General features: G+C 43.3%; 1 protein-coding gene and 1 long non-coding RNA gene across 6 annotated transcripts; one reads left to right on the plus strand and one right to left on the minus strand.

The window, feature by feature from the left end:
- The first annotated feature begins 1,106 nt into the window (after positions 1 to 1,106).
- Positions 1,107 to 24,889, plus strand: sytl2a (synaptotagmin-like 2a). Of its 5 annotated transcripts, none has more exons than XM_086226511.1 (18): positions 1,107 to 1,150; positions 6,831 to 7,172; positions 7,267 to 7,421; positions 9,414 to 9,537; positions 13,195 to 13,264; positions 13,351 to 13,459; positions 16,757 to 17,314; positions 17,699 to 19,570; positions 20,517 to 20,558; positions 20,670 to 20,755; positions 21,003 to 21,104; positions 22,085 to 22,254; positions 22,409 to 22,511; positions 22,599 to 22,766; positions 22,834 to 22,930; positions 23,017 to 23,122; positions 23,829 to 24,034; positions 24,484 to 24,889. In XM_086226511.1, the coding sequence occupies exons 2-18, from the start codon at positions 7,072 to 7,074 to the stop codon at positions 24,630 to 24,632; spliced, it is 4,218 nt and encodes a 1,405-aa protein (XP_086082637.1). In that variant the 5' UTR covers positions 1,107 to 1,150; positions 6,831 to 7,071; the 3' UTR covers positions 24,633 to 24,889. The 5 variants fall into 5 exon arrangements, with proteins under 5 accessions (XP_086082637.1, XP_086082636.1, XP_086082638.1 ...); XM_086226510.1 differs by lacking the exon at positions 1,107 to 1,150 and adding an exon at positions 2,190 to 2,319; XM_086226512.1 differs by lacking the exons at positions 1,107 to 1,150; positions 20,517 to 20,558 and adding an exon at positions 2,190 to 2,319.
- On the minus strand, positions 22,353 to 26,271 carry LOC147249233 (uncharacterized). Its single transcript, XR_015119482.1, has 5 exons — positions 26,143 to 26,271; positions 25,500 to 25,526; positions 25,178 to 25,383; positions 23,778 to 23,954; positions 22,353 to 23,352 (listed from the first exon to the last, which is right to left on the minus strand). It is a non-coding gene; the product is annotated as an uncharacterized LOC147249233 (long non-coding RNA).
- Positions 26,272 to 26,434: the final 163 nt, after the last annotated feature.

Genomic DNA, 26,434 nt, shown 5'->3' on the forward strand with positions numbered 1-26,434 from the left:
CGTGAGCGTTGAAGTCCTACAGTAGGACAATGGAGTCCCCAGTTGGGGCTGCCATCCAGCACCCTTCCCAGGGACTCCACAGCTCCAGCTCCTTCCCCACCAGAGAGGTGACATTCAATGTCCCAAAAGTCAGCTTCCACATCTGGGGATCAGACAGCCAAGGTCCCCGCCTTGGTCTGCTGTCCAAATCACACTGCACCGGACCCTTCTGGTTCCACAGGCCCCTACCCCGGGCCTGGGGCCCTGAGTCCCTGTAACCTCTGGGCTGGGTACACAGACTCCTTGTTCTTCTTCTCATGAAGGGTCTTTTGAACAATTTTTTTCTGGCCCTTCACCTAGAACCATCTTGCCTTGGGTGACCCTACCAGGGGCAAAATACCCCCGACAGCATAGCTCCTAGGGTCCTGAGGGCACTCCAACTCCTCCACCACGATTAGGTGACGTTATCAGGAGGAGCTTTATGCTTGATCCCACCTTATGTGCTGTAATACGGAGAACAAGCAGCACCTATGCCTTGCGTTCTCGTACTACACTTGTTCTGTCTGTTCCTTGGTTAAGAACTGAATTAGGAAAAAGAGCTTTCGGCTTTGCTGCCCTCTCAGCATGGAATACGCTACAGACTGAACTGAAACTCTCTGAGGCTATTCCACTTGTAGCCTTCCACTCTGTCCTGAGGAACAGACAGCATGAGACCATTGAACTGTTGTTTTATTGTTGTATCACAGCTCTCGCACGTTTGACTGAAAACGCCATGTTGTTTATTTATACTGTCACTTCCTAAAAACTGTTCTTGTGACATGTGCTGCTGACCTCTTGGCCTGGTCGCCCTTGTGACGGAGATCCTGATCTCAATGGTTTGTATCTGGTTTAATAAATCATAAATAAAATTTAAAAAAAAAAAAATATACATATATACCAGTAGTATTATCCTCCGACTATCTTCTCAGGTTGCTACTCAGCTGAACAAAAACTGCAGTGTTTCACTACCAATCAGTTCACAAATCTTTCAACATACAGAACAGATTCTAACAACCCACCCTTGTGTAGCTGAAGCCCTGCCCACCTGCTGCTGAAGCTCCTCCCACCCGCAGCCCTACACATTCCAGATGGAAACAGAGTGTTTTCACCCAGGAAGGAGCAGCAGCGAGAGGTGAGGTGAATTCTGTCTTTTCTTGATGTCAGACTGCACCACTTTCCTCTACATGCTGTTGTGTTTCCTCTGACTGGTTGGATTCAGATTCAAGCAAGTTTATTCTTCTAAGGAAGTAAAACTACAAGATTATCATGAAAAAGTTTACATATCAGTGTTATCAAGTTTATTTATTTTGTGGACGACAAAGGAATAGAAATTTGGTTAATCATTTGAAAATATTTGTAAGAAATCTATAAAAGTATTCTTGTTTATACAGAAATGTATACATCATACAGATATATTACATGTTGAGGCTTATAGGGAAACAGTTATTTAATTACTATGTCATCAATTTGCAGCCATTAGCCAACTTTTTTATTTCATAATTAAAAACTTGAGGAACATAACTTCATTCTTTTGTTGTCACCATAAAAGTGTATGTCAGTAAACTAAGTATACATTTCAGTATCCAAGAAACATTTAAGTAAACTTGTAATATTTTTCACAGTATAGTGACAGTACAAAATAAAGCTGTTAAAAAAAAAAAATATATATATATATATATACGCAAAGTTAGCCTCTTTTACAAGGATTTTGCAAGTATGCTTTTATAAATTTACAATATAGAGTAGTATTTACTAGTAAATGCAGTACATCTGTAGGATTATGGACTTTAAAGTAATCGAGCTGTAGCTGTTCTTTGTAAGCTATCTTAGATCAATTAATGAAAATATAGTCATTCATATATGAACGTAGTTGCTGCCTGATAGAATCCATAAATACTACACACTACTTTTATTAATCATTATTAAAATTTGGTTCAAAATAAAAGGTAAAATCTAAACACTGCTTTTGTACAAATACACTTTAAAGCAGACAAACAGCTACATTAACGCAAGTGCACTTTAAGAACGTAAAGTATACCTTGTGTCATGTGAATAGTTTTGTAAGCGTGCATCAAAGAATTAAGTCAAAGAAGAGATGGAAAATCAATGAAAATTGACTTTTCATTCCAACTTCATTACAACATCAAGTTTGTTGTATTTTCATATTATAGTGGCAGGTCAGTATGCAACAACAACAACAACAACAACAACAACAACAACAACAACGACAACAACAACAACAACAACAGCAACAGCAACAGCAACAACAGCAACTCCAGCAGATGCAATCCACTTTCCTTTGTAAGTCTGTAGTTTCCTATAGAGGAATTAAACTGGTTCATTTATGAAATACAAATCGGTTTTAATTATTTAACTGCGACTGCTACTGATCTTGAGTCAGTCTTGTGGGCTTCCAGCCAACAAAGGCCATTTTTACTGAAGCAAAACTCAGTGGCACGATGTCCAGAAATAAACTCTGTGACAGGCTGTATGTGTATAAGAATACAGGTGTGTGTGTGTGTGTGTGTGTGTGTGTGTGTGTGTGTGTGTGTGTGTGTGTGTGTGTGTGTGAGCGTGCCTCTACATGTTTAAGGAAAGTTGTGTCATATTTATGATGATGATGATGATGATAAACAACATATAACACAGAGCATAGTAGAGCCTGAAGGTTTACCACAAATTTTACTTCATTGTTTAATCTGCTTCTCACTTCAGTGATTTTTGTCAAAGACCATCACAGATGAATAAATCTTTAGCTTCCTTAAAGACATGGAGAGTGACAAGGAAATAAGACACAACTACAAGGAAAGAGACTTTCCCTCGCTCAGAGGAACAGGACCTACAACATTTCTCTTTAAAAGACTGTACGTTATCTCTGCCACATAAACCTGCATGACCTCTCAAAGGATGAATAATACTCCCTGATGACTTGATCATGGATGACGAGTGCAGAGTGCTCTCTCTCTCTCTCCCTCTCTCTCTCTCTCTCTCTCTCTCTCTCTCACTGAGTGTCTCTGAGGCATGTGGAAGGCTTTTCTTCCATCTCTCAACAACTTTTCTAACAACAATGAAAAGGTTTTCAAATGGAACACTTTAAGAGCAGGTGCCATTTCCAGCACACTGGAACTTTTTGATATGCAAGGACATCACAATGGCTCCTGGACTTGCTATTGTCATTGGGAAAGAGTTTGGACTTCTGCGTCTCTCCCGTTATGCCCACAGGAGTACACGCAGAAACTTTGTTTCCCACCAGCGGTCCGAGCCGTGCATCTCTTCCATCTGGACGCCCGTCGCACAATTGACACGTCATCGGAGCACTGCCACTACAACGCTATTTCACTCTAAGCAGGACAAAAAACGTGGAGTGGATCACAGCCGGCCCCTTCAGAGGGTACAGCAAGTCCCTGAGAGTCACACGGTCTCAGTTCTACTCCCACATCAATAGCCCAATAGCCCTGGCAACTCAAAGCAACTTTTCTCAACTATTAATCATCTCCTTGAACCTCAGTCTCCCCTTCACTCTGACAACATGCGGGAGCGTCGCAACAGCTTCATCTCCTTCTTCAGAACTAAAGTAGGAAACATCCACTCCCTTTGCTCCAGCCCCTCTGCCCCCTCTGCATCTCCAGTCACATCTGCTGACCCCCAGTCTGGAGTTACTCAGCCCCTCTGCTGTTTCAGGGACATCATACAGCGTGAGGTTGAAGACATTGTAATGAAGATGAAGCCCTCTACCTGTGCCCTGGACCCCTTTCCCTCAGCCTTGATAAAAAGTCACTCCTCTGCAATAAGCCATGATCACCAAAATCATCAACCATTGGTCCGGCTTAGTCCCCTCTTCTCTGAAAACTGCTGTCATTAAGCCACTACTCCAAAAGCCCAGTCTTGACCCCAGGAAATCCTGCCAACTACCACCTCATCTCCTTTCTAAGGTGTTGGAAAAGGTAGTTCATGCCCAACTCCCCAATCACATCAAGTCCAACAGTCTGTATGAGAAGTTCCAGTCTGGTTTTCACTCTGGCCACAGTACCGATCTGGCCAGTACTGGTCAGGGTCACCAATGGCCTACTGATGCGGCATTTGACACCGTGGACCACCGCATCCTTCTACACTGCCTACACTCCACCATCGGACTCTCTGACTCTACTCTGGTTTGGTTCACATCCTATCTCACAGACAGAATGGGGCATGTGTCTGTGTGGGGTGCTAAATCAGACATGCACTCTGTGACCTGTGGTGTACCTCAAGGATCCGTCCTTGGCTCCTCCCTCTTCACTCTGCACATGCTCCCCCTTGGTCATGTCATTAGCCAGCGTGGAATATCTTTACATTGCTATGCTGATGACACTCAACTCTACACCAGAACCAATCCAGCCCACTCTGTAGCCCTGTCCACACTTTCCACCAGCCTGGAGGAGATACAGGCATGGATGAAGGCCAACTTCCTGAAACTCAACACTTCAAAAACGGAAGCCATCCTCATTGGCACCCCACACCAGACCCGGTCATCCATTATCACCAGCATCACCTTCTCCAGCCATGACATCCACCTTTCATCTTCAGTCACTAACCTTGGAGTCAGAATGGACTCTCAACTGACCTTCAAGGCCCACATCAAGTACTGTACCTCTGCAAGACTTCCTTCTTCCACCTCAGGAACATTGCAAAACTCTGCCCCACACTCACTCTCTCCAACACCGAAAAACTTGTCCATGCCTTTGTCTCCTCCGGGCTGGACTACAGCGATGCACTCCTCCTCAGGATCCCCACCAAGAACATCCAGCAGCTGCAGTACATTCAGAACTGTGCTGCCAGGATCCCGATGAGAGTGCGAAAATACCACCACATTGCATCCATCCTCAAGTCCCTCCTCTGACTTCCTGTCCAGTACAGGATTGAATTCAAAATTTCCCTGCCAACCCACCAGTGCCTCCATGGTACTGCCCCCCCCCCCTTCACCCCATACCTCAAAGACCTCCTCATCCCCCAATTCTCCTCACACCATCTACGCTCTGGACAGGCCAACCTCCTCCAACCTCAGAGGACAAGGCTCCGAACTATGGGCGACCGCGCTTTCTGTACATCTGCTCCCAGTCTATGGAATGCTCTCCCTGACCACCTAAGGGTACTGCAGATGTGGATTCTTTAAAAAAAAAAAAAGGCTTAAAAACCAATCTATTTAGAAAAGCATTTGCCTAGACCACAAATTAAATTTGCTTGTTTTGTCTTAATTCAGTAGCCCTACGTGCAAACTCGCTCTGCCCGAGTTGTAGTTGTTTGTATAGTGACGTTTTTACCTTCTTTTTTTTTCAAAGTAGGACTTTGAGATCATTTGTTTGAAGTAAAATGTGTTCAAAATTCCATTTATTATTGTTATTTACTATTACATGGACATTGTTAGAACATGACAGCATTCCTCTCTTAAAATTTTGTCTCCTCTTAAAAGGAAAGCAGTAGCTCCAGTCTCCCATCTGTTCTCTCCTGTTTCTGAGTCAAAACCAATGGTTTTCTACAGTGTATAGTTATAAAGTTCTCAGCTGCATCACAACTGTGTCTGTGCTTCATCACGCAGAAGGAGTACAAGCAGAAATGTGTGTCACACTCGATCACACACATGCTTCTGCTTGTGTGTCAGACCGACGGGGGGAGGAAGAAATGTTGAAACATGAGAACTTTAGGCAACCATGTATCACCATTACATGTCCAGGCAGATTTGTGAGCTCTTACCCATCCACAACTGTGTTCTTGAACACAATCTGATTTATTCATCCCTAAATTTTGTGGCAGAGACTTTAAAGTCTTGGATGATAAGAACAAATTTGAGGTCCAGTGTCTTTTGGGTGAAAGCAAAACAAAACTCCAGTTTATTTGGAGTTCAATAAATCTCCTAATAGAACCAAATACTACTCGCATCAAGTATGAAGAAAAATAGAGAAAGAATTAAAAAAAAGTTCCAGATGCTTTTAGTCAGGTTGTAAAAAATCTATTATCTATTATCTATTATCCAGGGTAAAAACTGTATTATCTTAAACTTGTAGCAGCTGAACTCAGGAAAGAAAGGAAGGTGTACCTTTGTTGAGTTTAAGTCGATAATCTTTGTATTGTGCTGAAATCAGAATGCAAACGCATGGAAGAAAGTGTTGAGTTTGATTTCAGCCTCCCTCAGTCCAGTCTGCATCTAGAGCCTCAGTGTAGGTGCTGGTGATCCGGCTCTGGACCTACAAATGACTTGATGGGTTTAATTATTGTGTGTTGTGGCCAGAGTGCAACTCTGAGGAACATGTTGGCACCGAACTTACTGAACTGTACAGTACTGCATTCACTTTAATGTACTGTTATGGATGTGTCTTATTCATGTGTATTCTTGTGTGTTTTTAGCGTTAGGCTCGTTAGCATATTATTTCAATTTGTTTTTCATACACAAGACAATAAAGACTTGAAGGGGGTTGTGGTGGTTGGGTGTGTGTGTGTGGGGGGGGGCGGCGCTCAAGATGAATCACAAGATGAAATCATTTATCTCCATTCAACACTTAAGCTGAGCCCTGTGGAGCATTACTGAGGAAGCCTTTTTTTGCTTCATGCACCACTGAGCACCTTTCATTGAAATCACTGAAGCCCCGCCTCTTTACTGCTCTATCCAATCACGACATGATCTGCAGCAGCTCTGACTGTATCATGGCCTGTTGTTGTCCTGCATCTCATGAACAACATATACCTTCTGTGTGTGAGTCTCTTTGTTTGATATCAGCTTATGATATCAGCATGACTTGCCTCTTTGAATAATTCAGCTCTGTTTTGGTTCTTTCTCTCAGGTTCAAACTGCTCATAAAAGGGAGAGACATGGCTGCAGTAAACTTCACCTGCTGAAGGAAAATATTTCCCATACCAGCAGCGCTCCTGTAAAAGGAAGAGTCCCAGTTATGGACTGAACAGCGGTCAGCTTCAGGAGGAAACCTTTATCTGCTTGACTGAGCACTGCGTGAGTATGTTAAGCCACTAGACACACCCACACCCACACCCACACTGAGAGGAGGAAACCTCAGGCGAGTGACCATGATCGACCTGAGCTTCCTGACGGAGGAGGAGCAGGAGACCATCCTGGCGGTGTTGAAGAGAGACGCTGAGCTGAAGAGAGCTGAAGAGCACCGTGTCCAGTGAGTCCACAAAACTCGCAATTTTCCTATTAAAACACGTAAGAACTCTGAAATAAAGTGCATGTATGTCTCCCACTCATGCGTGATCACACAGGAATCTACAGAGGACGGTGAACGATAAGGGCCAGCTGAGGTACCTAACTGGAGAATGGTTCTACGAGACCAAGCAGCTTCGCCACCAGGATCGCATCCATGGCTCCGACATCATCAGAGCCTCCATGAGACGCACCTACAAGCCCCTGACCATACGTGAGCTCACTGTAACCAGCTCTCCATTTCCCATTCTCTCATCCATTCACACCGCAGACACTTTGAAAGCAGCAAAATTTCTTTAAGAACGCTAGAGAAGTGTGTGTCCACGTGAACTGAATCACATCCAGCAAAGATGGTTTCACAAAAACTCAAATAACCCGTCACTCCCGCTGTGGCCCACAACTCCTACGAGTGGCAAAGGTGTCTCTGCTTTCTGGCGAACACTTGTGTAGCAGCTGTAGAGGAAGACGACCCAGTCACGGCTGAGGGGGACTCATCAGCTGATTGTAGGCACCATCCTTCTGTATGTTGAAGAAATCAAATATTAGAGTCAAACTTGCGTGTTTAGGCATTGTGGTAATTTCAGCAAATGTAATTGGAGTGGGACTGGTGACACGCTCAGGGTGAACCCAACCTCTCGCCCAATGTCAGCTGGGATAGGCTCCAGCACCCCCCCACCCCGCGACCCTTAACAGATAAGTGGTACATGTCATGACTGATTTCCAGCCTTACGGTGTTGACATGCTGGTGCAGCAAGGCAGCAGACACGTGGTAGCATCACATTTATAAATTCAACTCAACACCTCCTCCTCTTATCTGAAGGTGTTGCAGTTGTTTCAATGAATGTAGCTGTTGTTCGGTCTTAATTGGCTCTGACTCCAAAGTGATGCACTCTGTTTCAGCCATCGCTGTTACACGAGAAAAGTAAACATCATGGGACTAAAACCTCACTGCCAGTTGTTTTTTTGGTCGAGTGCTGTAATTACAGAGTGACGGAGACACATGAGGAGCCTCGGTGTTGAGCTGACATGCAAATATCCATCTGAAATTATATTGTGGGACTAAAATGTCAAAACTGAATCCTCCAATTCTACTTTTGCTGATGCACCGAAGATATTAAAGCAGCTGAGGAAAGTTAGCACCTGCTTCGAGGGGACATTGGATGTGACAAAACGTAAATATTCTCTGATGTATCTAATCTGTACAAGTAGTTTCATACTGTGCAGGATAAGTCAAGTCAATTTTATTTCTACAGCACCAAATCCCAACCAAAGTTCTTCTGACTCTGTCCAAGTAGAGCAGGTCCAGCACCTCCCTCCTTCAATGAACCTCCACCCAACAATTCTCCATCAGCAAGCGCATCCTGCAACAGCAGCCACCAGAACCTTCCTTTACCAGCAGGAAGGTGGAGCAGATCCAGGATCAGTGGGGACGGAGAGAGAGCAGGAGAGCAGGACAGAGACAAAGACGGAGAATGGAGGAAGACAGAGAGACAGAAGGAAAGAGAGGGACAGAGATAAAGAGAGAGAAAAAGGAGGAGAGACTGATGGACAGACAGGGACGTGAGCAGGTGGAGCTACGGGTGGCAGCTTGAGCCTCTTCAGGTCTGCAGCCTCCTCCAGCAGCACCTGGGATCTGGGATGAGGGGAGCCTGAAGGCTTCGGAGAAGAAGATGAGTTAGTAATATGTATGGGTATGATTTATGTATGACAAATACAGGAGGACAGAGAGGAGAAGAGAGGAGTAGAGAGAAGCCCAGTGCACCGTGGGAGATCCCCCCAGCAGTCTGAGCCTATAGCAGAATAACAAAGGGCCAGCCTAAGTAGTCCTGACTATAAGCCTGATCAAAAAGAAAGGTCTTAAGTCTGCTCTTTAGGTTTAAAGAGGGGTTCTGGGTCCTGGACCGAAACCGGGAGACGGTTCCACAGGAGGGGAGCCTGATAGCTGTAAATATGTAAATAAGAAAAGACATGAAAATCAAAATTCCTCATTGTGGAATCAAGTCTCGCTGGCTGCACACAAAAACCCCAACTTTTAGAATAACCTTCAGTGAGGAACTGCCTGGTTGTAGTTCACAAACTGGAGACGCTTAGCTACGTTTGACTAGCCTGTGCGGATCATGAGCCTCTGATCTCCATGATGTTGATGCGCATAAAAAGTCTGATGGTTGATTTTGTTTCAAAAGTAGTTGTTTGTTGTGTGCTGCAGTGGAACTCTCCAAGATCCTTCCTGAGGAGCCAAGTTTTGTCAGTAGTGACAACAAGGAAGTGTTCGTCCCGCCCCTTCTCTCTGGCCTACTGCAGGAACCTCACATGCAGTCCAGCCATGACAGGTGAGTGTAAAAGTCAGAAATAAGATGTCACCCAGGCCTGGATCTTTTACTTTCCAAATATATTTCAAAAAAGCAATTAAAGCTCAATATTCTAACGTTTACATGGATGAATGTGATGTGAAAGGCAACAGGTCATCAGCTCCCTCTGTGTTTCTGTCCTTTCGCTTGTGTTTTACGAAGTCTGGACCAGATTTCATCAGATTACCACTAGCAATATTTGATATTGTAGGAGTATAATCATACAAATGCACCCAGAATGTGTTCTTACATCTCTCCATGTTGTTTGCGTGATAAGAAAGTTACAATCATTTCATTTTCACACACACGCAGGGGGGATTAAAAGTTTTTTTTTTCCAATGCTTTTTTTTCATTAGTTTTTGCTAATTTTGAAATCATCCTGTTTTAAGTTTCAAAAACAAGGAAAGTGGTTTGAGTAAGCAGGCCTGAAATAACTGTGACCTGAGAAAGAAATTCGCAAAAAAATTATTAAACCAGCTGATGAGGTTGGTTGAGCAAGACTGAGGCCAGATTTCACGTATTTACAGTTGTGCTCTTAAGTTTACATACGCTGGCAGGCTTTAGGATTTCTTGGCCATTTTTCAGAGAATATGAACGATCACAAAAACTTTTCTGTCACTCATGGTTAGCGGTTGGGTGAAGCTTTTTATCATCAGACAGCTGCGTCTACTGTTTTTTAATCATGATGACAACAGAAACTACCCAAATGACCCTGATCAAAGGTTCACACACCCCGCTTCTTAATAGCGTGTAGTCCCCCCTTTAGCATCGATGGCAGCTTGAAGGCTTTTGTTGGAGTTGTGGATGAGGCTCTCTGTTTTCTCAGATGGTAAAGCTGCCCATTCCTCTTGGCAAAAAGCCTCAAGCTCCTGTGAATTCTTGGGCTGTCTTGCATGAACTGCATGATTGAGATCTCCCCAGAGTGGCTCAATAATACTGAGGTCAGGAGACTGAGGTGGCCACTTCAGAAACTTCCCTTTATCCTGCTGTAGTCAGTGACAGGTTAACTTGGCCTTGGGTTTTGGATCGTTGTCCTGTCTTAACGTCCAAGAATGTCCCATGCTTCTGGCCTGATGAGTGCAAATTTTTCTCCAGTATTTTCTGATAATGTGCTGCATTCATCTTGCCATCAGTTGTGACCAAGTTACCTGTGCCTTTGTAGCTCACACATTCCCAAAACATCAGCGATCCGCCTCCGTGTGTCACAGTAGGAGTGGTGCACCTTTCCTCATAGACCTCGTTTGCTCCTCTCCAAATGTAACATTTATGGTTGCAGCCAAAAAGTTCAATTTTGGTCTCATCACTCCAAATGACTTTGTTCCAGAGGTTTTGAGGCTTGTCCCTGTGCTGTTTGGCGCATTGCTAGCGGGATGCTTTGTGTTGTAATTGCTGACTTCTGGTGACTCGACCATGCAGCCCATTTTTCTTCAAGTGCCTCTTTGTTGTGCATCTTGAAACAGCCACACCATTTTTTTTCAGAGAGTCCTACGTTTCAGTTGAAGTTACTTGTGGGTTTTTCTTTGCATCCTGAACAGTTTTCCTCAGTTGTGGCTGAAATATCTGTTGCTCTACCTGACCGTGATTTGGTTTCAAGCAGAATCCCTCTTTTTCCACTTCGAGAGTCCATTCGAGTTTGAACGCTGCTGATTGGCATTCTCAATTCCTCAGAATCCAGAAACCTCAGTGCAGCACTGGATGAAAGATACAAGGGTCTGTCAGGAGCCCGGAAACTCATTCACCTTTTACACACACACACACACACACACACACACACACACACACACACACACACACACACACACACACACACACACACACTGATTACAAGCAAACGGATCACAGGTGAGGATGGTTACCTTTAGTAGCCATCCAAACCCATTTGTGTCAACTTGTGTGCATGTTATCAGGCCAAAATCACCAGGGTGTGTAAACGTTTGATCAGAGTCATGTGGGTAGTTTCTGTTGTCATTATGATTTAAAAAGAGTCAACACAGTTTTGTTTTTTTATAATAAATAAACCACTAACCATGAGTGGGGGGGGGGGGGGGTTATATAGCACTGGAGTATTATCAATAAGATGTTTAGTTTTGAATCAAGCACCTCCCTCCTGCTGCAGCTTTAAATAATCCCTCGAGTTTACACATTTAGGTTGGAACAACTCCTGCATCTGGTATGAACCAAACAAATAATCTGTGTTGTGTCTGTGAGCACCGTCACATGCCGAGGCAGTCAAAGTAGATTATTTGGGTGTGATTGCTGGTGAGTGGAGGAGTCATGCACACGATAAATAGATACTTAGTAATTGGTCTTTGCAGTTCTCGGTAATCTTCTTTGAAGGTCACAGTCTCACATGTCCATGTTTTTCTCTGCTCCTGAGCAGCAGATATCATGCTTGGTTATGTAAGGAGAGATCTGCCTCTTCTTATAACACCGTACATTTGAGTATCTGAGCAGTACTCCTCTATACATGTTTGGTTGTGGTACTTTTTGATTTTAATTAGATGTTTGTTTGGCAAGGACAGATGCAGTATCACAGCCTTTACTTGTTTCCAGAAGAAACTTTTGCAATACGACTTAAAACTTGTTGACAGAGTTAAACTACGGTGTACCCCTAGTCACGCTACCGGGACACTGTTTAATGTTATATGCGAGATTTTGGAGCAGCTTGTAAGGAAACAAGGGAAGCCATTGTGTCGGGTTTCCTGACAAATAACTAACACGTGTCTGATGTATAGAATGCCCTTAAAGGGATAGTTCACCCAAAAATGAAAATTCAGTCATTATGTACTCATCCTCACACTAATTGAATATCGGGGAAAGTTGTTTAGTCCACAAAACATTGCTGGAGTTTCACTGGAAAATTGTGCCATCATCTCTCTAACAGTTGAAGTGAATGGTGACAAAATTTAAGCACACAAAGAATGCATACTGAAAGCATAAAATGCCACCGTGTTGCTCATCCAAATTTATCTAAGTGTTGACCCACAACATGCCAAGTTGTTTGGACAAACATGAATGCCGCCGTGGTTTAGTCACCCTGGAAACATGGCATCGTGGCTGAGAGCTCAAGGCTCCAGTGAGCAGGGAGGCTAAAAACATAGATGATGACTGAATTTTCATTTTTGGTTGAAATATCCCTTTAAAGAGAGTGTGCTGATCTTTCATCCATCCATCCATCGTCGTCTTCCGCTTATTCCTTACTAGTAAGGGTCGCGGGGGGGGGGGGGGGCTGGAGCCTATCCCAGCATCTACGGGCGAGAGGCGGGGTTCACCCTGGACAGGTCGCCAGTCCATCACAGGGCCAACATACAGAGACGAACAACCAGTCACACTCACAGTCACACCTACGGTCTATTTAGAGTATCAATCAGCCTCGTCCCCAAATTGCATGTCTTTGGACGGTGGGAGGAAGCTGGAGTACCAGAGAGAACCCACGCAGGCACGGGGAGAACATGTAGACTCACACAGAAAGATCCTGCGCCCAAGCCGGGACTCGAACCCGGAACCTTCTTGCTGTGAGGCCACAGTGCTAACCACTGCACCACCATGCAGCCTGCTGATCTTTCAAATGATGTTTAAAAATGCTACCAACTTTGGAAGATCTGTGGAGTTTCTCTAAATCTTTTGTTTTCCTGGTAGGGACCAAAACCAGAACCCTTACGAAATGTCACCGGAGACGCCTAAACCAGATTTACAGTCACCCACAAAGGTAGGCATCGATCTGAGAACCATAAACGCTGGAGAAGAAGGGAGCTTCAGCCATGAAACGTATCAATCTTCATTTTTTTGTTGAAGCAAAGGAAAAATCCATTCAACAGCGAACTGGTTGCACTTCACTTGTGTGAGGGAAAGGACGGTCAGCTGTCAGCTGGAGCCGCGGATGACGGACAGGTGCCGCAAGAGGGTAAGGTTTTTATTTGATCAGTTTGCACTGTTTCATACATGTAGGCTGCGTGTTCTAACAACAAATGTTGTGTGTTGTGTTTTGAATTGAGTGGACAGCTCAATGGACAAACCCTGAAACCATATACATTGCAAACCACTGTAAGTTTGGTTCAAGTGACCTTTGCGACATCCAGGTGCTTGTCTGTGCTTCAGCTGGTATGAATATTCCTACAAACAGCATGTTGGCATGAGCGGGGGTTTGCATGGCACTTTAAAGTATGAACTCCTATCAATTTCATCATCAAATTTCCTTTTATCTTGTTTTTGCTCGAGGGAACTACAATTCAAACCCATCTTAACAATGTCTTTGTATTTCTGCCAGTGTTTTCTCTCAACCATTGTGAAATGAGTCAGTGATCCAAGACCAGAGAGTTTTCCCAGGGGTTGTCAGAGAGCGACGTACACATGCACACACACACACACACACACACACACACACACACACACACACACACACACACACACACACACACATGCACACGCGCGCCTGCCAGACTAGCCAGGGGATTACACAGAAATACATTCCAAAGCCTTAATCTGCACTGCATGACTTGTGGCTGCTTGAAATATTTCACTAGAACTATGAAAACATGGAGCCTCATTCGTAAACCACTCTGAAGGAGAAATTCCTCCTTGGACCAGCTCTCTTAAGATACTGATGTTTACCAGTGTTTTTCTTTTGGAACTTCTTTTTCATAAGAATTGACACTAAAGTGCACACTTGAGCACATTTGACACATTTGTACATTAACTGATGCCCTCAGCGCTGCATGAACAGATGATATTTGTTGATGCAGAATTGAAGATAATCATTAAAAAACACAACTTAAATGCTTCAGTGTACTTTTATCGTGCCGGCACAGGCCCCAGACACTCGGCGGTGCCCTGAGAGGGGCCTCCATCAACAGCCAGGTTGTGGTGGTTAGCCGCTCAGACAGTCCTCAGGTTCATAAAGGCATGTTTTATGGGGGTTGGGCAGTGGCTCTCCTTACATGATGCAAGCCTGGGTATTAAAAACACTGACCCATATTAGGGGGTGGTCTTTGACCAGTTTTCTTTATATCTGGTCTACGATCATAAGATCTCAATTTTTGTGTGTCGACAAGATCCAGCAGTCTCGGGCCCTTGGGATGTTTGTGTACATATTTTTTTTTTCTGTGGACAGATTTTAGCCCTCCATACTATTTTGAAGTCGTACCACCATATTTGTGCCACTATGTCCTTCCCATTCACACAGTTTAATGGCAATGTAGCTACTGAGACTCTACTCTCAGCTGACCTCTCAACACAATAAAGAATAATGCTGGTGAGTGTGTGTGTGTGTGTGTGTGTGTGTGTGTGTGTGTGTGTGTGTGTGTGTGTGTGTGTGTGTAATAAACTCTTCTGTTCAACGGCGGAGAGATATTTGTGTTAGTGATGGTTGTTAGTTGACCAATCAAATTGCTTTGATGTAACTCTCTATTTGATAACTTTGTTGAGCTCATCAACCCAATATGTCTATGGTCTAATCTACCTAATCTAGTCCATGATCTCATCTACCTAATCTAGTCCATGATCTCATCTACCTAATCTAGTCCATGATCTCATCTACCTAATCTAGTCCATGATCTCATCTACCTAATCTAGTCCATGATCTCATCTACCTAATCTAGTCCATGGTCTAAAACACCCCATTAAATCTAAAATATAATCTAATGTAAAATCAATCATCTAAACTAGTCTATAATATAATCTCCAGAATATAATCTGAAATCGAATCCACCTAATCTAGTGTGTGATCTCATCTACCTAATGTAGTCTATAATCTCAGCTGCCTAATCTAGTCTATCATCTAATCAACCTAATGATAATATAATCCTCCAAATCAACTCCATGATCTCATGTACCTAATCTAGTCTATGATTTAATCCACCTAATCAACTCCATGACCTCATCTACCTAATCTAATCTATGATTTAATCCACCTAATCAACTCCATGATCTCATCTACCTAATCTAATCTATGATTTAATCCACCTAATCAACTCCATGATCTCATCTACCTAATCTAATCTATGATTTAATCCACCTAATCAACTCCATGATCTCATGTACCTAATCTAATCTATGATCTCGTCTACTTTATGTTGTCTGTTGTCTCATTTTCCTAATCTAAATTAAAATGTAATCTAGTTTTCCATTATCTAATCCACTTAATCTCGTCAATGATCCACTCCACCTAATCTAGTCTATGATCTGATCCGCCAAATGAAGTCTGTGATCAAATCTACAAATCTAATCCAAACTGTAATCTACCTAATCTAATTTTATCTAATCTAATCCACCTAATAGAAATTTAAAGCTAATCTACCTAATCTAATCTATGATCTGATCTACATAATGTAGTCTACGAGCAAATCTACCCAATCTAGTCTTTGTTCTCATCTATATAAATAAACAAGCCCCTGATCCTAAACGAGATGCAAACATGGTTTTAATTATTGAAGACTACCGTTGCTACCGAGGCGTGTTCACGCCAAACACGACGCGAAATTGCGCCGCTTTATTCGCGCGAATTTGATCACTGACCTAACAACCGTTGCTTGGCTTTGTATCTGTTGTGGAAGTCTCAGATAGCCGCTGGAAACGGCCGTCGTCCAGGCGCAGTTCCTGGAGGAAGCGGTGAAATTCGCCCAGCTGTGTGCTCCTCCAGATTATGTCATGGAACCGGATACGGCAGCGTTTAGTTTTACGCTGTATCTGGGACTTCCATAACAGATACAAAGCCAAGCAACAGTTGTTAGGTTAGCCATGGTTGATGGTGGACAGGAATGGCGGAAATAAATTCTCCTCGCAGGGATAAAAGTTCGCATGAATGACGGCAATAAAAACAAATGATCCAGCGATCAAACACGCCTATTGGCTTTACATGTAAACTTGTCGCTTGTCGTTTGATGTGAACATGCCTGAACAGACCGCTGTTTACTCTTAAATTCTGCCTGAAGAAGTTGATCAATCATTACTGTGGAATTTGTTTCAACCAAGCTGCCAGAAAAAACAAAACAAAAAAAAACTTGAGCCCTGGTTCAAGACCTCCAGCTCTGTCCTGAAATGGTTCTAGAAGCAGCTGTCTTCTGTCGAGCACCTCCCAGGACGCTGAACTAGCGGCTATGTGATTGTTCAGTAGAGGGCTCCATAGGTTGGGAGATGATCATATGACACACAGCTGATGTGTTGTGGGTTTAAATTGTGTTTGCTCTGTTTTTATTTCTTTCAGAACCTTTACCATCAACTGACAACTACTCTTCCTTTGCTACAAATCTAACACAAGAGCCTAACAATTGTCCCGTCACCCAGAAGGCATCTGTTTCTGTGCCAACGCCTACAAGTAGAGGAGTCAGCTGCAGTTCTCAGGATGGTTTAGATGAGGTGGATACATCAGAGGTGTGCTCTGCTGCTCCACGTGGCATCCTGAAGCAGCTACCCATGTCCAGCTCTATAGACTCCCTGTTGCCTCACCTTGAACCCCAGAGTCCAGACTTCCCTGCTGAGACCTGGATAGACAAGAAGCAGGTGAGGTTCAGCTCCATGGTTGGCCGGAGCGGAGCAGAGTGGCAGGATGGGAAGGAGCTAGGAGAGCATAGTTTACTGGATGTCGACGTAGTTTCTCCCTGTGAGACAGAAAAGGACAGCAACCTTGAGATTAAGGATGGAAGTAGTGCAGGGACACACTGGTTGGTACTGGAGCAGAGTCACACGGAATCACAGCTGCATGGTGAAAACATTTGTGGAATCTTTCCAAATCAAGGTGCAGGCCAACACCAGGCCCTTGGTGGTAAGAGCTGTCTTGTTTTTTAAATCTGAATCTCAGTGTGTGAACTCAACAGTAAATCAATGAATCAATTCATTATTTAGGTGTTTATTCATCTTCCCCATTCCTCTTTCGAGTGCATGTTCTTGCATGCAGAACTAAACTTGCATGGCAGCTTGTTGGTGGAAATTTTTTTGCTTTTTTTTTTTTTTACACTTTTGATAACAGTGCCACAAAATTCTCTATGAAATGAAGTGTGACACTGCTCATCAAAATGCTAAGCTTAACTGTTATTATATCGTCTATTGATTGAATTTGGTTTACAATTCCTGTTCATTAGGTATTTTTAAACTGAATATTCAATTGTGATGATTTATTAATCCAGTGGGCGTTTTTTTGTCCTTACAGATATCCCTGATCACAGCAATGATAAAGATCTGCTCAGTTCACCAGTGTCAGGTAAGGCCTTTCACAGGGAGCAGGAGCTTGACGTGGACAGACAACCTCAGCCTAAGACCACGGACCATCCTGCTGGACACACTGTCCAACGTGCCTTAGAAAACACTCCATCAGGGAACAGCAACTCAAAGAGTTCATCTCATGGTGTTTCACCGAAGCCCAGACAAAGGCTGCTCGGGATTTTTAGAAGCCAGAAAGAGAAAACAGCCCACCAACAGGGGAGTCCACTGAAGGAACCGACGGAGATCTCCAAGATGAAGGATCCAGAAAATACTTCAAATCTCCTCAAAGATGCTACAAATAGCCCCACAAGCAATCTTTCACCCGGAGAGCAAGAAGCTGCAGAGATGACGGAGGTCAGAACTCTACAACTTACAGCACTGCAGAAAACTCATTTCAAAGATGTCATGATCTCAGTGAATTCAGAAAGACTTGGTCAGTTTCCAGAGAGATTATCCAGTTCTAAAGCTGAGAAGGACAACAATAGTCCCAAAATAATACCGACCAGGGAGCAGGGGTGGCCTGAAGACATAACCGAGACAGGAACTGAAGCTTCAGATGAGTCCCAGAGTGCTGCAGAAAGCAGAAACTACCACTTCTCAGCTCAGACAGACACCGCAGAGGAACAAACTGCTTGCAGGTCCCAAGAAGAATCCTCCTCTCCAAAGAGTGAATTTAGCATGGTGTTAGATGTAGCAGCAGGAGATGGGACATACAGAGCGAATCCAGTCCTCATCTATGAAGAGACAGATGACTCACTAACAGGTTCAATATCAGACTCACAAATTCATGAAACACAGGGGACTACCATCTTGGTTGGAGGGGATATTCCAGAACCTCTTTGTGGGCAGTCCAGTCCCAGTCCTCAAGAGGACAGGACAGCCAGCATCAGTGACCTGAAGCATTTCTGGGAGAAGGGGCATATAGGATCCAGGGTACCCGCTCCAAGAGGTAAGGAAGCACGTGAGGCCAGAAGAATCTTGAGAGAGAAGTCTGAGGAGGAGACACAGATGTGGCACAGACACAAGTCCAGTGTCTCTAAAATCTCCAAAGTGACGGAAAAGAGCTCTGCCAGTCCTGAACGATCACAGCTGAGGAGATCTGCTGGTGATGAAGATGCTCAGCCAACATGTCACCAAGTCAGTCCCAGCAAATCCAAACAGCAAGGGGATGAAGTCAGGAGGAGCCCATCGAAAACGTGCCACCCAAAGGTTCTTCCAAGAGAATCCTCAAGTCCCAAGTCTCCAAGGCTGGAAGGCTCTCCCTTGAAAACATTTCCGATTGACATAAATCCCCAAATTATTGTTGTTGAAGAACAACGAGGGAAGCCGACACCAGTGCCAAGACAGCAGAAGAGTCCCTCCCACAAAGCAAGGCAGACAGACACGAAAACGGCCTCTCCTCCTTCACCCCCAGCAGACACCACAGAGGCTTCCCGTGTTCATGAAAACACACAGCAGAGTGGTTCACGCTCCAGCACTGCTCCACTGTCCAAAAAAGCCTCAGAGGATTCAGAAACATCTACATGCCTGGCGAGATCATTCATCCCTCAGGATTATCAGCACTACCTTGGCCCACATGAGAAGGCCCACGTCCCACCTTTCGACCAGGACAAAGAGTCTCCTCCAAACCTCTCAGCTGCAGACACGGATGGAGGATGCAGACCACAGAACACCTACAGGAACTTAACCGTATACCAGAGAGACACTCCCACTGAGGGGAATCCTACTGGAAACTGTTCTTGGATGGTGCAAAGTAAAGAAAATGCCAACCAAGAGCCAGGGATCCGAGCCTGGTCTCTGTCCTGGGCAAGTTCAGGCAGTGAGCTCTTGAGTTCTCTCTCTTTATGTTTCTTCTAGTCAGTGACTGAGGCACATAGTTTTACACCAATCACAACAAGCTAATAATACGTGAACATGATATATCACTCAAAGAATATATTTCACCCCTCCAGTACTCACAAACATGTGTCTTGAGCTCATTAAGATTTCTTTTCCCTCTTACTTCGTTATGACTCCAGAAGGCCACGTACAGTTAGCCCCTGACAAACGTCCATTTACAAGCGCGGTGTTGAGTACCGCCCGTGTCCTCTTTATCCAGCTGTACGCTCAGGAAGCCTTTAACACTTTGATTTGAGTGGATACTGAACCTACAGATGGACAAAGAAGACGTGGATCACATACATCAGACATATTTAGAGTTTGCATGTTTCTGTTAGCTTAAATATACATGGCTGGTTCTTCCTGCATTCTGGAGTCACAAACAAGTGGAACAGTCGAGGAGAGATGTCCTTGTTAGCTCAAGATGCCCATTAGCAGAACTTGAAAACACCCTTTTATTGCTTTAACAAGAATAATTACTAGAGAACTGATTGCAGTTTGAGACCCAAACAAATCCCTCAAACTCAAAATTCTTTTCAATTATATTTTTGCTTTGTCTATTCACCTTCATTGTCCTTCCATCTTCAAACGTATCGATAGAAACGAAACACGTTTGGATTCTGGCTTTTATTCTTAATCTGAGGACAATAATCGTGGAAAACCCTCATCACCTACCACATAATTCATAACCCCATGTCAGCTCGATACGCTTCAACGTCTGTGTCCTCATCCAAAAGCCTCGAAAACCTCACCTCAAAAACGAACATAACTTCTCTTCTTTCAATATTGCGCCTGTGTCCTTTATTGTATTATTTCTGCAGAAGAAGAAAATTTAATGAAAATACATCACATTAGCTTCGTAGGACTAATATGATCTTGTGTCTTAGGAGAAGAGAGAGGCAACAATTCAAGAAAAGAAATGAATCCAAGTGTGTATGACGGCTCATATGTGTCTGGACAAACAGACTGAGTGGAGATTGAAACATACATTCAGCGCACTTCTGACATCCATATTCACACTCTAACCATCTTTCCTCTAGATTCCTCTTCCCCATCCTCCTCCTCACTGTCCCAGTCAAAGCAGATGAAAACCAGTGTGTCGGCACCCGTTCTCCAGCAGGATGAGGTAACTCCACCTGTGAACCGACACACCTGAATCTAACCCGAACACCAAACCCAAACCCCAATACTTCCCTCCTGCAGCAGTCACTTTCTTAAAATAATTGCCCAAGTCATTTTTGGACATTTTTTTTTTTTTGCCTAAAACAACTCCTTATGATGTTTTGTTTCCATTTATTTTGTGACTTAGACGATTATTTTAAGAAGGCGATGATTTTTCAACGTGCATTTCTGTGTCTCTCCTCTGTCATCAGACAGACAGCGACAGCACGTCTGAGACACTGGGCTGGAGAAGAAACACAGGCAGCTCCATGTCCAACATCAGTCTCTCCTCTGGAATGGCCTCCATGTCGTCGGTATGTCTCCTCATGGCTCGTCACAGAATGCTTTTGTTTGCTTAAACATACCTTTGGAAGGTGCTGCAGCCTAAAGTTATGAACCAAAACGATGCGACACAACAAGACACGACACAATGCGAAACTTTACTGTGCCCTTGGGGAATATTTGTCAGTGACCATCACGCTGCTCCATCTGGTCTCATACATCTTGTCATATCTTAGTTAAGGCTGCTTGAGATATTTCTGCAAAAATTGAAACGCAAGAAATCTGTTTCAGCTTTGCTGATCTGACTCTCAAAAATATAAACTAATAAATCATAAAGACAATTTAGATTGTTTATGCTCTCAAAATTTTAAGATTTTCCTTTAATTTTCTCATTAAAATCTTTTTTTTTCGCTCTTTCCAAATCCATAGTTTCAATTCCTTGAATTTTTTGTTGTTGTTTTTTTCTTTGGTTCATCACCCTATGACTTTTTTCCTCAGAAAATTATTTTGATCCCTTACAAAAATGTTAAAGGGGAAAAAAATCCAAATTTTGAGGAATGAATCCCTTGAAAACCACAGTGGAGGCTCCTGCTCATCAAAACTACACCATAATGGTTTTACAGCATGAAACTGTTCCTGATTTTGCCAAAGACTCCTGGCAAACTCTCAAGGCCCCCACTTCCCTAAGAGATGTTTTAATAATTATATTACTGATTATTTAAAGATTTCATGAGATTTAATTCATTTCAAATAATTTTAAAAGTAAATTTCATCAACAAAAATATAGACAAATGTCGATTTAATTCATAATATTTTGACATTAAGTTTTTAGTTTGACAGATTCACTGTTGTCATTGATGGCTTTCATAAATGTAGAACTCTAGATATTTGGAATATGATAATATTTACAGTTAACAAACAGGAGAGTGTGTGCTCGTGTGTGCTCGTGTGTGCTCGTGTGTGCTCGTGTGTGCATCTGTGTGTGCGTGTGTGTGCGTGTGTGTGCGAGCAGGTCAGTGGCAGCATCAGCAGCATTTATCCTGCAGACTTTGGTGACGTTGACGTCCAGGGCAGCATCCAGTACGCTGTCAACTACATCCAGAAGCTGGGAGAGTTCCACATCTTTGTGGTGCTCTGCAGGGATCTGGCGGTGGCCGACGGCAAGAAGAATCGCTCCGACCCGTAAGCTCTCACTTCCTGTCGGTCAGAATTATTCAGGCAGAACAAATGCCATGATATTAAGAGGTGGTGTTTGGGGACCAGAAGGTGAAGTCAGCTGAATTCTGTTACACATTACGCTGTTCTCATCTGGAATAAGAATGTGTGTATCTTGCAGGTACGTCAAATGTTACCTTCTGCCTGATGTGACAAAGTTGGGAAAGAGGAAGACAACAGTTAAGAAGAAGACTCTGAACCCCACCTACAATGAAATCCTCCGGGTGAGAGTCACAGAGTATTTGGTCTTGTGAAGATTTGTTAAGGCCACGTTTATTCAACCTTTTTCAAACACTTTTCTCCTTTTCAAGTTTAAAATCAAAATGGAAGTGTTGAAAACTCAGAGTCTGAATATCTCAGTGTGGCACAATGACACATTCGGAAGGAACAGCTTCCTGGGCGAGGTGGACGTGGACATGTCCGAGTGGGACTTCAGCAACACTCAGATCGATGAATATGCACTGAAACCCAGGGTGAACGTAAGTAGTCTGTGTGCTGTAGAACCGATCTGACTGGATAGCTCATCACCTCAGCTTGATTCCGCAGGTATCAGGACAGACCTCTAAACCCGGTACTTCCCTTCTGATGGAGGGCAGAGGACACATGAGAGTCGCGCTGAGATTCCTGCCACAGACGTCTCACAGTAAGCTCAGGACATCTTACATCTTTGGAGCAGGAATTCCTTGGCTTCACTTTAGTTTTTACAGAGGTGTGACTCCTCCTCCGCAGGCAGGAGGACGTCAGGGACGGAGACGGGAGAGGTGCAAATTTGGGTGAAAGACTGCAAGAACCTTCCACCGGTCAGAGGAGTTGTTATTGACCCATTTGTGAAATGGTAGGTTTTCATTGCAATAAACCAGGATGTCTTTAATACTTTTTAATGTGTTTGCTCTTTTCTCTTCGTCCGTCTGCTCCTCCCCTGAGTTCTTGACGTCTTTGTCCTTGTTAGCGGTGTTTTGGGGGGATTCTGTCCTCAACCAGTGGAAGTTGTACCTTCACAAGGCTGTAAAGACCCTTGATGACCTTGGGAAAGTTCCCTCTGCTCTTTTTTACTCCAATAACCGCCTGAAAAGTTTATGTTGACACTTATTAAAAAGATAATAGAGAGTGCTTATGTCGAGTCAAAAGAATCCCCAATAAAATGTTGAGATTGAATAGGATGTCATACTTGAATGAAAAAAAAAGCAATTCCAATTTTTCTTTTTTGATTTTTTTGCAAAATAATTCTTTTAAATTATATCCAAATTATTAAATAATCCAACAATTGTTTTCTCAATCAATAAAATAATTGAAAAATTTGAAAATATTTTTCATGGTTTTCTTGAAAGCAATTTGATGTCAGCGCTTCCTGTTTTGTCACAAAGTGTATTACAAATATTTCATGTAATACCAAAGAAGCAGTGCCGTCTCACTTTCGCCTCTCTAAAAATATCAATTGCTTGTTGTTTTAACTTTCAAAAAGTATTCAGATAGAAACTAACACTCAACACCTTTCCTCTTAGTCCTGGTCTGTCTTCATCATGTCCTTCCCTCCGCTGCAGCACCGTCCTTCCTGATACCAGCAGAAAAAGCAGGCAGAAGACACGAGTCGTGAAGAGGACGGCCAACCCGATGTTTAACCACACCATGGTGTACGATGGCTTCCGGTCTGACGACCTCCGAGAGGCCTGTGTAGAGATTACTGTGTGGGATCACGACCGGCTGAACAACCACTACATCGGCGGTCTCAGACTCGGGCTGGGGACTGGTGAGGCTCCGTGTTTTGATGCTTCAGATAGAATTAGAACATAACAACAGACAACGTGCTGCCCGGTACAGAAATGCATCCACGGTAGAACGGAGACCAGAGGAAAACTGCAGCAGCAGAAATAGGAATGAAGTCAGGGAACCAAGCCAGACGTAGTTCATTAAACCAGCTGTGTGTGAATTAAACCCTGTCAGACACCTGTGTCTCTAACCAGCAGATCCACACGGAAAGAAACTGAAGCTTGATTTCTGATGCAGCTGTAAAAAAATGGCTGTCAGCTGATGTCAAAATAAAACCCTTCTCTTTTGAACCCGGAACCTTCTTGCTGGGAGGCGACAGTGCTGACCACTGCACCACCGTGCCGCCCTACACAAGACATGCAGACGCTAAATATCAGTCTGAGTTCTGGGTATCATTCAACAGTCCTGACTGATGTGATTCTTGCACAGGGACAAGTTACAGCGTGAGAGTGGACTGGATGGACTCCACGAGCGGTGAAGCACATTTGTGGGAGAGGATGCTGCGGTCAGACGGTGAATGGGTGGAGGGTGTTCTACCCTTGAGGATGCTGGTCATGGCTAAAAGCATGTCTAAATGAGGTTATATGTGTTGATGAGTACATGTACACTTTGATATCAGGTGATTACTCATTCAAACTATATTGATAATTGTATCCGAACCACAAGAGGACGATTATTTATAGAAATAATGTATGCTAAGATCTGAATAGAGGAATTGTTTTGATCTTCTAACATGTTGAATCTTAACACTGATGATCTGTATATATTAGACCAGCTACTGTGCTAGCATGCCGTTGTTGCACCTACTAATTCTGTGTGAATAAACAGGATATTAATGAGACTGGTGCTTGGTGAAATAATGGCCTCAGCCTGCGGGTGGCGCAGTGATTAGCACTGTAACCTCACAGCAAGAAGGTCCTACGTTCTGGGCCAGTGTGCCCGGGTTCTCGCTGGGTGCTGCAGGTCATTCCACTGACCAGTGACAAGCAGGTGGGTCTGAATGAAGCCGTCTGTTAGTGGGAGTGTGGATGGTTGCCTGTCTCCATGGGATGACCTTGGGATCATAAATCAAATCCACCCAAGTGGCAGCCGTGTTTTTAGTACTCTAGCAAACTCTCTGTACCTGCTGTTCAAACTTTCATGGTTCTGTGTTTCTTAGAACAGGCCTGGCATGTTTCTTCTCTTCAGCTCTAACCGCGTCAGAGCATTAGTCTAGATGATGGCACCGCGCCACTGAGGTTATCTTCTGAAGACCGATGGAGTCTCTAGTTCTGGTCCTGTTTGGCTGGTGAGTCAAGATGCACTACCCAGATTTACCGTTGGAGTGCGCTGTAACACCACAAATGACAACCACTGTCGGGTGAAACGTTTTCTCAAATCACATCGCAAACTCCAACAACCACTCTGAAGTTGTCATGAGAATTATATACGACAGGACTACTTACCTTTCTAGGCCTCAACGTTGCTCTCCACTTCAGTTTAGTGTATTATAGATGTGGAGTGCAATAATAAAGCACATGAAAATAAATAAGTAGCAACAAGGCTGCTGGGTTGCTTTTTTTAATCAGAACCCTCCCTGGCCAAGATGTTATTAAAATGGTTACTTACTTACTTACTTAAATATTCCTAAACTACAAAACTACTACTACTACGACTACTACTGCTGCTGCTACTACTACTACTACTACTACTACTACTACTAATAATAATAATAATTAGAACGAGTGTGACTTCGAAACATAATAGGGTCTTCGCCAGGGACTGGCTCAGGCCCTAATAACACATGCAGACGGCACAAAATACAGTATGTTACAAACAGAATGGAGCACAAAACAATGAGAAGCCAAAGAGATTGGAGTGAGACAGCCTGTTGTTGAAAGGGTAGATTGATTTTAGAATGATTAAATATATAATAATAATAATAATAATAATAATAATAATAATAATAATAATAATAATAACAACAATAATAATAATCATGATAATAATAATATCACTGGGGGATCCTTCATATTTAAGGAGCGTTTTACCTCACATAAAACAGCATGGTTTAATAATAATAATAATAATAATAATAATGATTCTCACCGTTGCTCAGGTCTAGATATATTTTATTGGTCGACCCGTCCTGATGTGCAGCGACATCCCATAATGCCATTGGTTGTTGCTACCTATCAATCGAGATGGAAACCAGCTAACCAGCGCTAAGCCGTTGCGTTGCTAAGGTAAGTTAAACAGTTTCAACAAGCGCGCTGGATTCTGACCGGAAGCTAAAATAGATTATCTTCAAAATTAAAGTTGAAATGCGGCGAAACTGAGCGAATATTGTACATTTTTTTCATTCAGCCGAATCATGGCGTCCCAATGCAGAAGATTATAC

This window comes from Aulostomus chinensis, chromosome 15, assembly GCF_037954235.1.
Source record: "Aulostomus chinensis isolate RoL2024-O1b breed Wild chromosome 15, RoL_Achi_v1.0, whole genome shotgun sequence".
NCBI lineage: Eukaryota > Metazoa > Chordata > Actinopteri > Syngnathiformes > Aulostomidae > Aulostomus > Aulostomus chinensis.

Excerpts from the sequence above, each read along its gene's own strand:
- sytl2a (XM_086226511.1), top strand. The coding sequence starts at position 7,072 with ATGATCGACCTGAGCTTCCTGACGGAGGAGGAGCAGGAGACCATCCTG. Across the intron at positions 19,571-20,516 it reads GTCCTGGGCAAGTTCAGGCA|GAGAAGAGAGAGGCAACAAT; the intron begins GTGAGCTCTTGA and ends CTTGTGTCTTAG. Across the intron at positions 20,756-21,002 it reads CCGTTCTCCAGCAGGATGAG|ACAGACAGCGACAGCACGTC; the intron begins GTAACTCCACCT and ends CTCTGTCATCAG.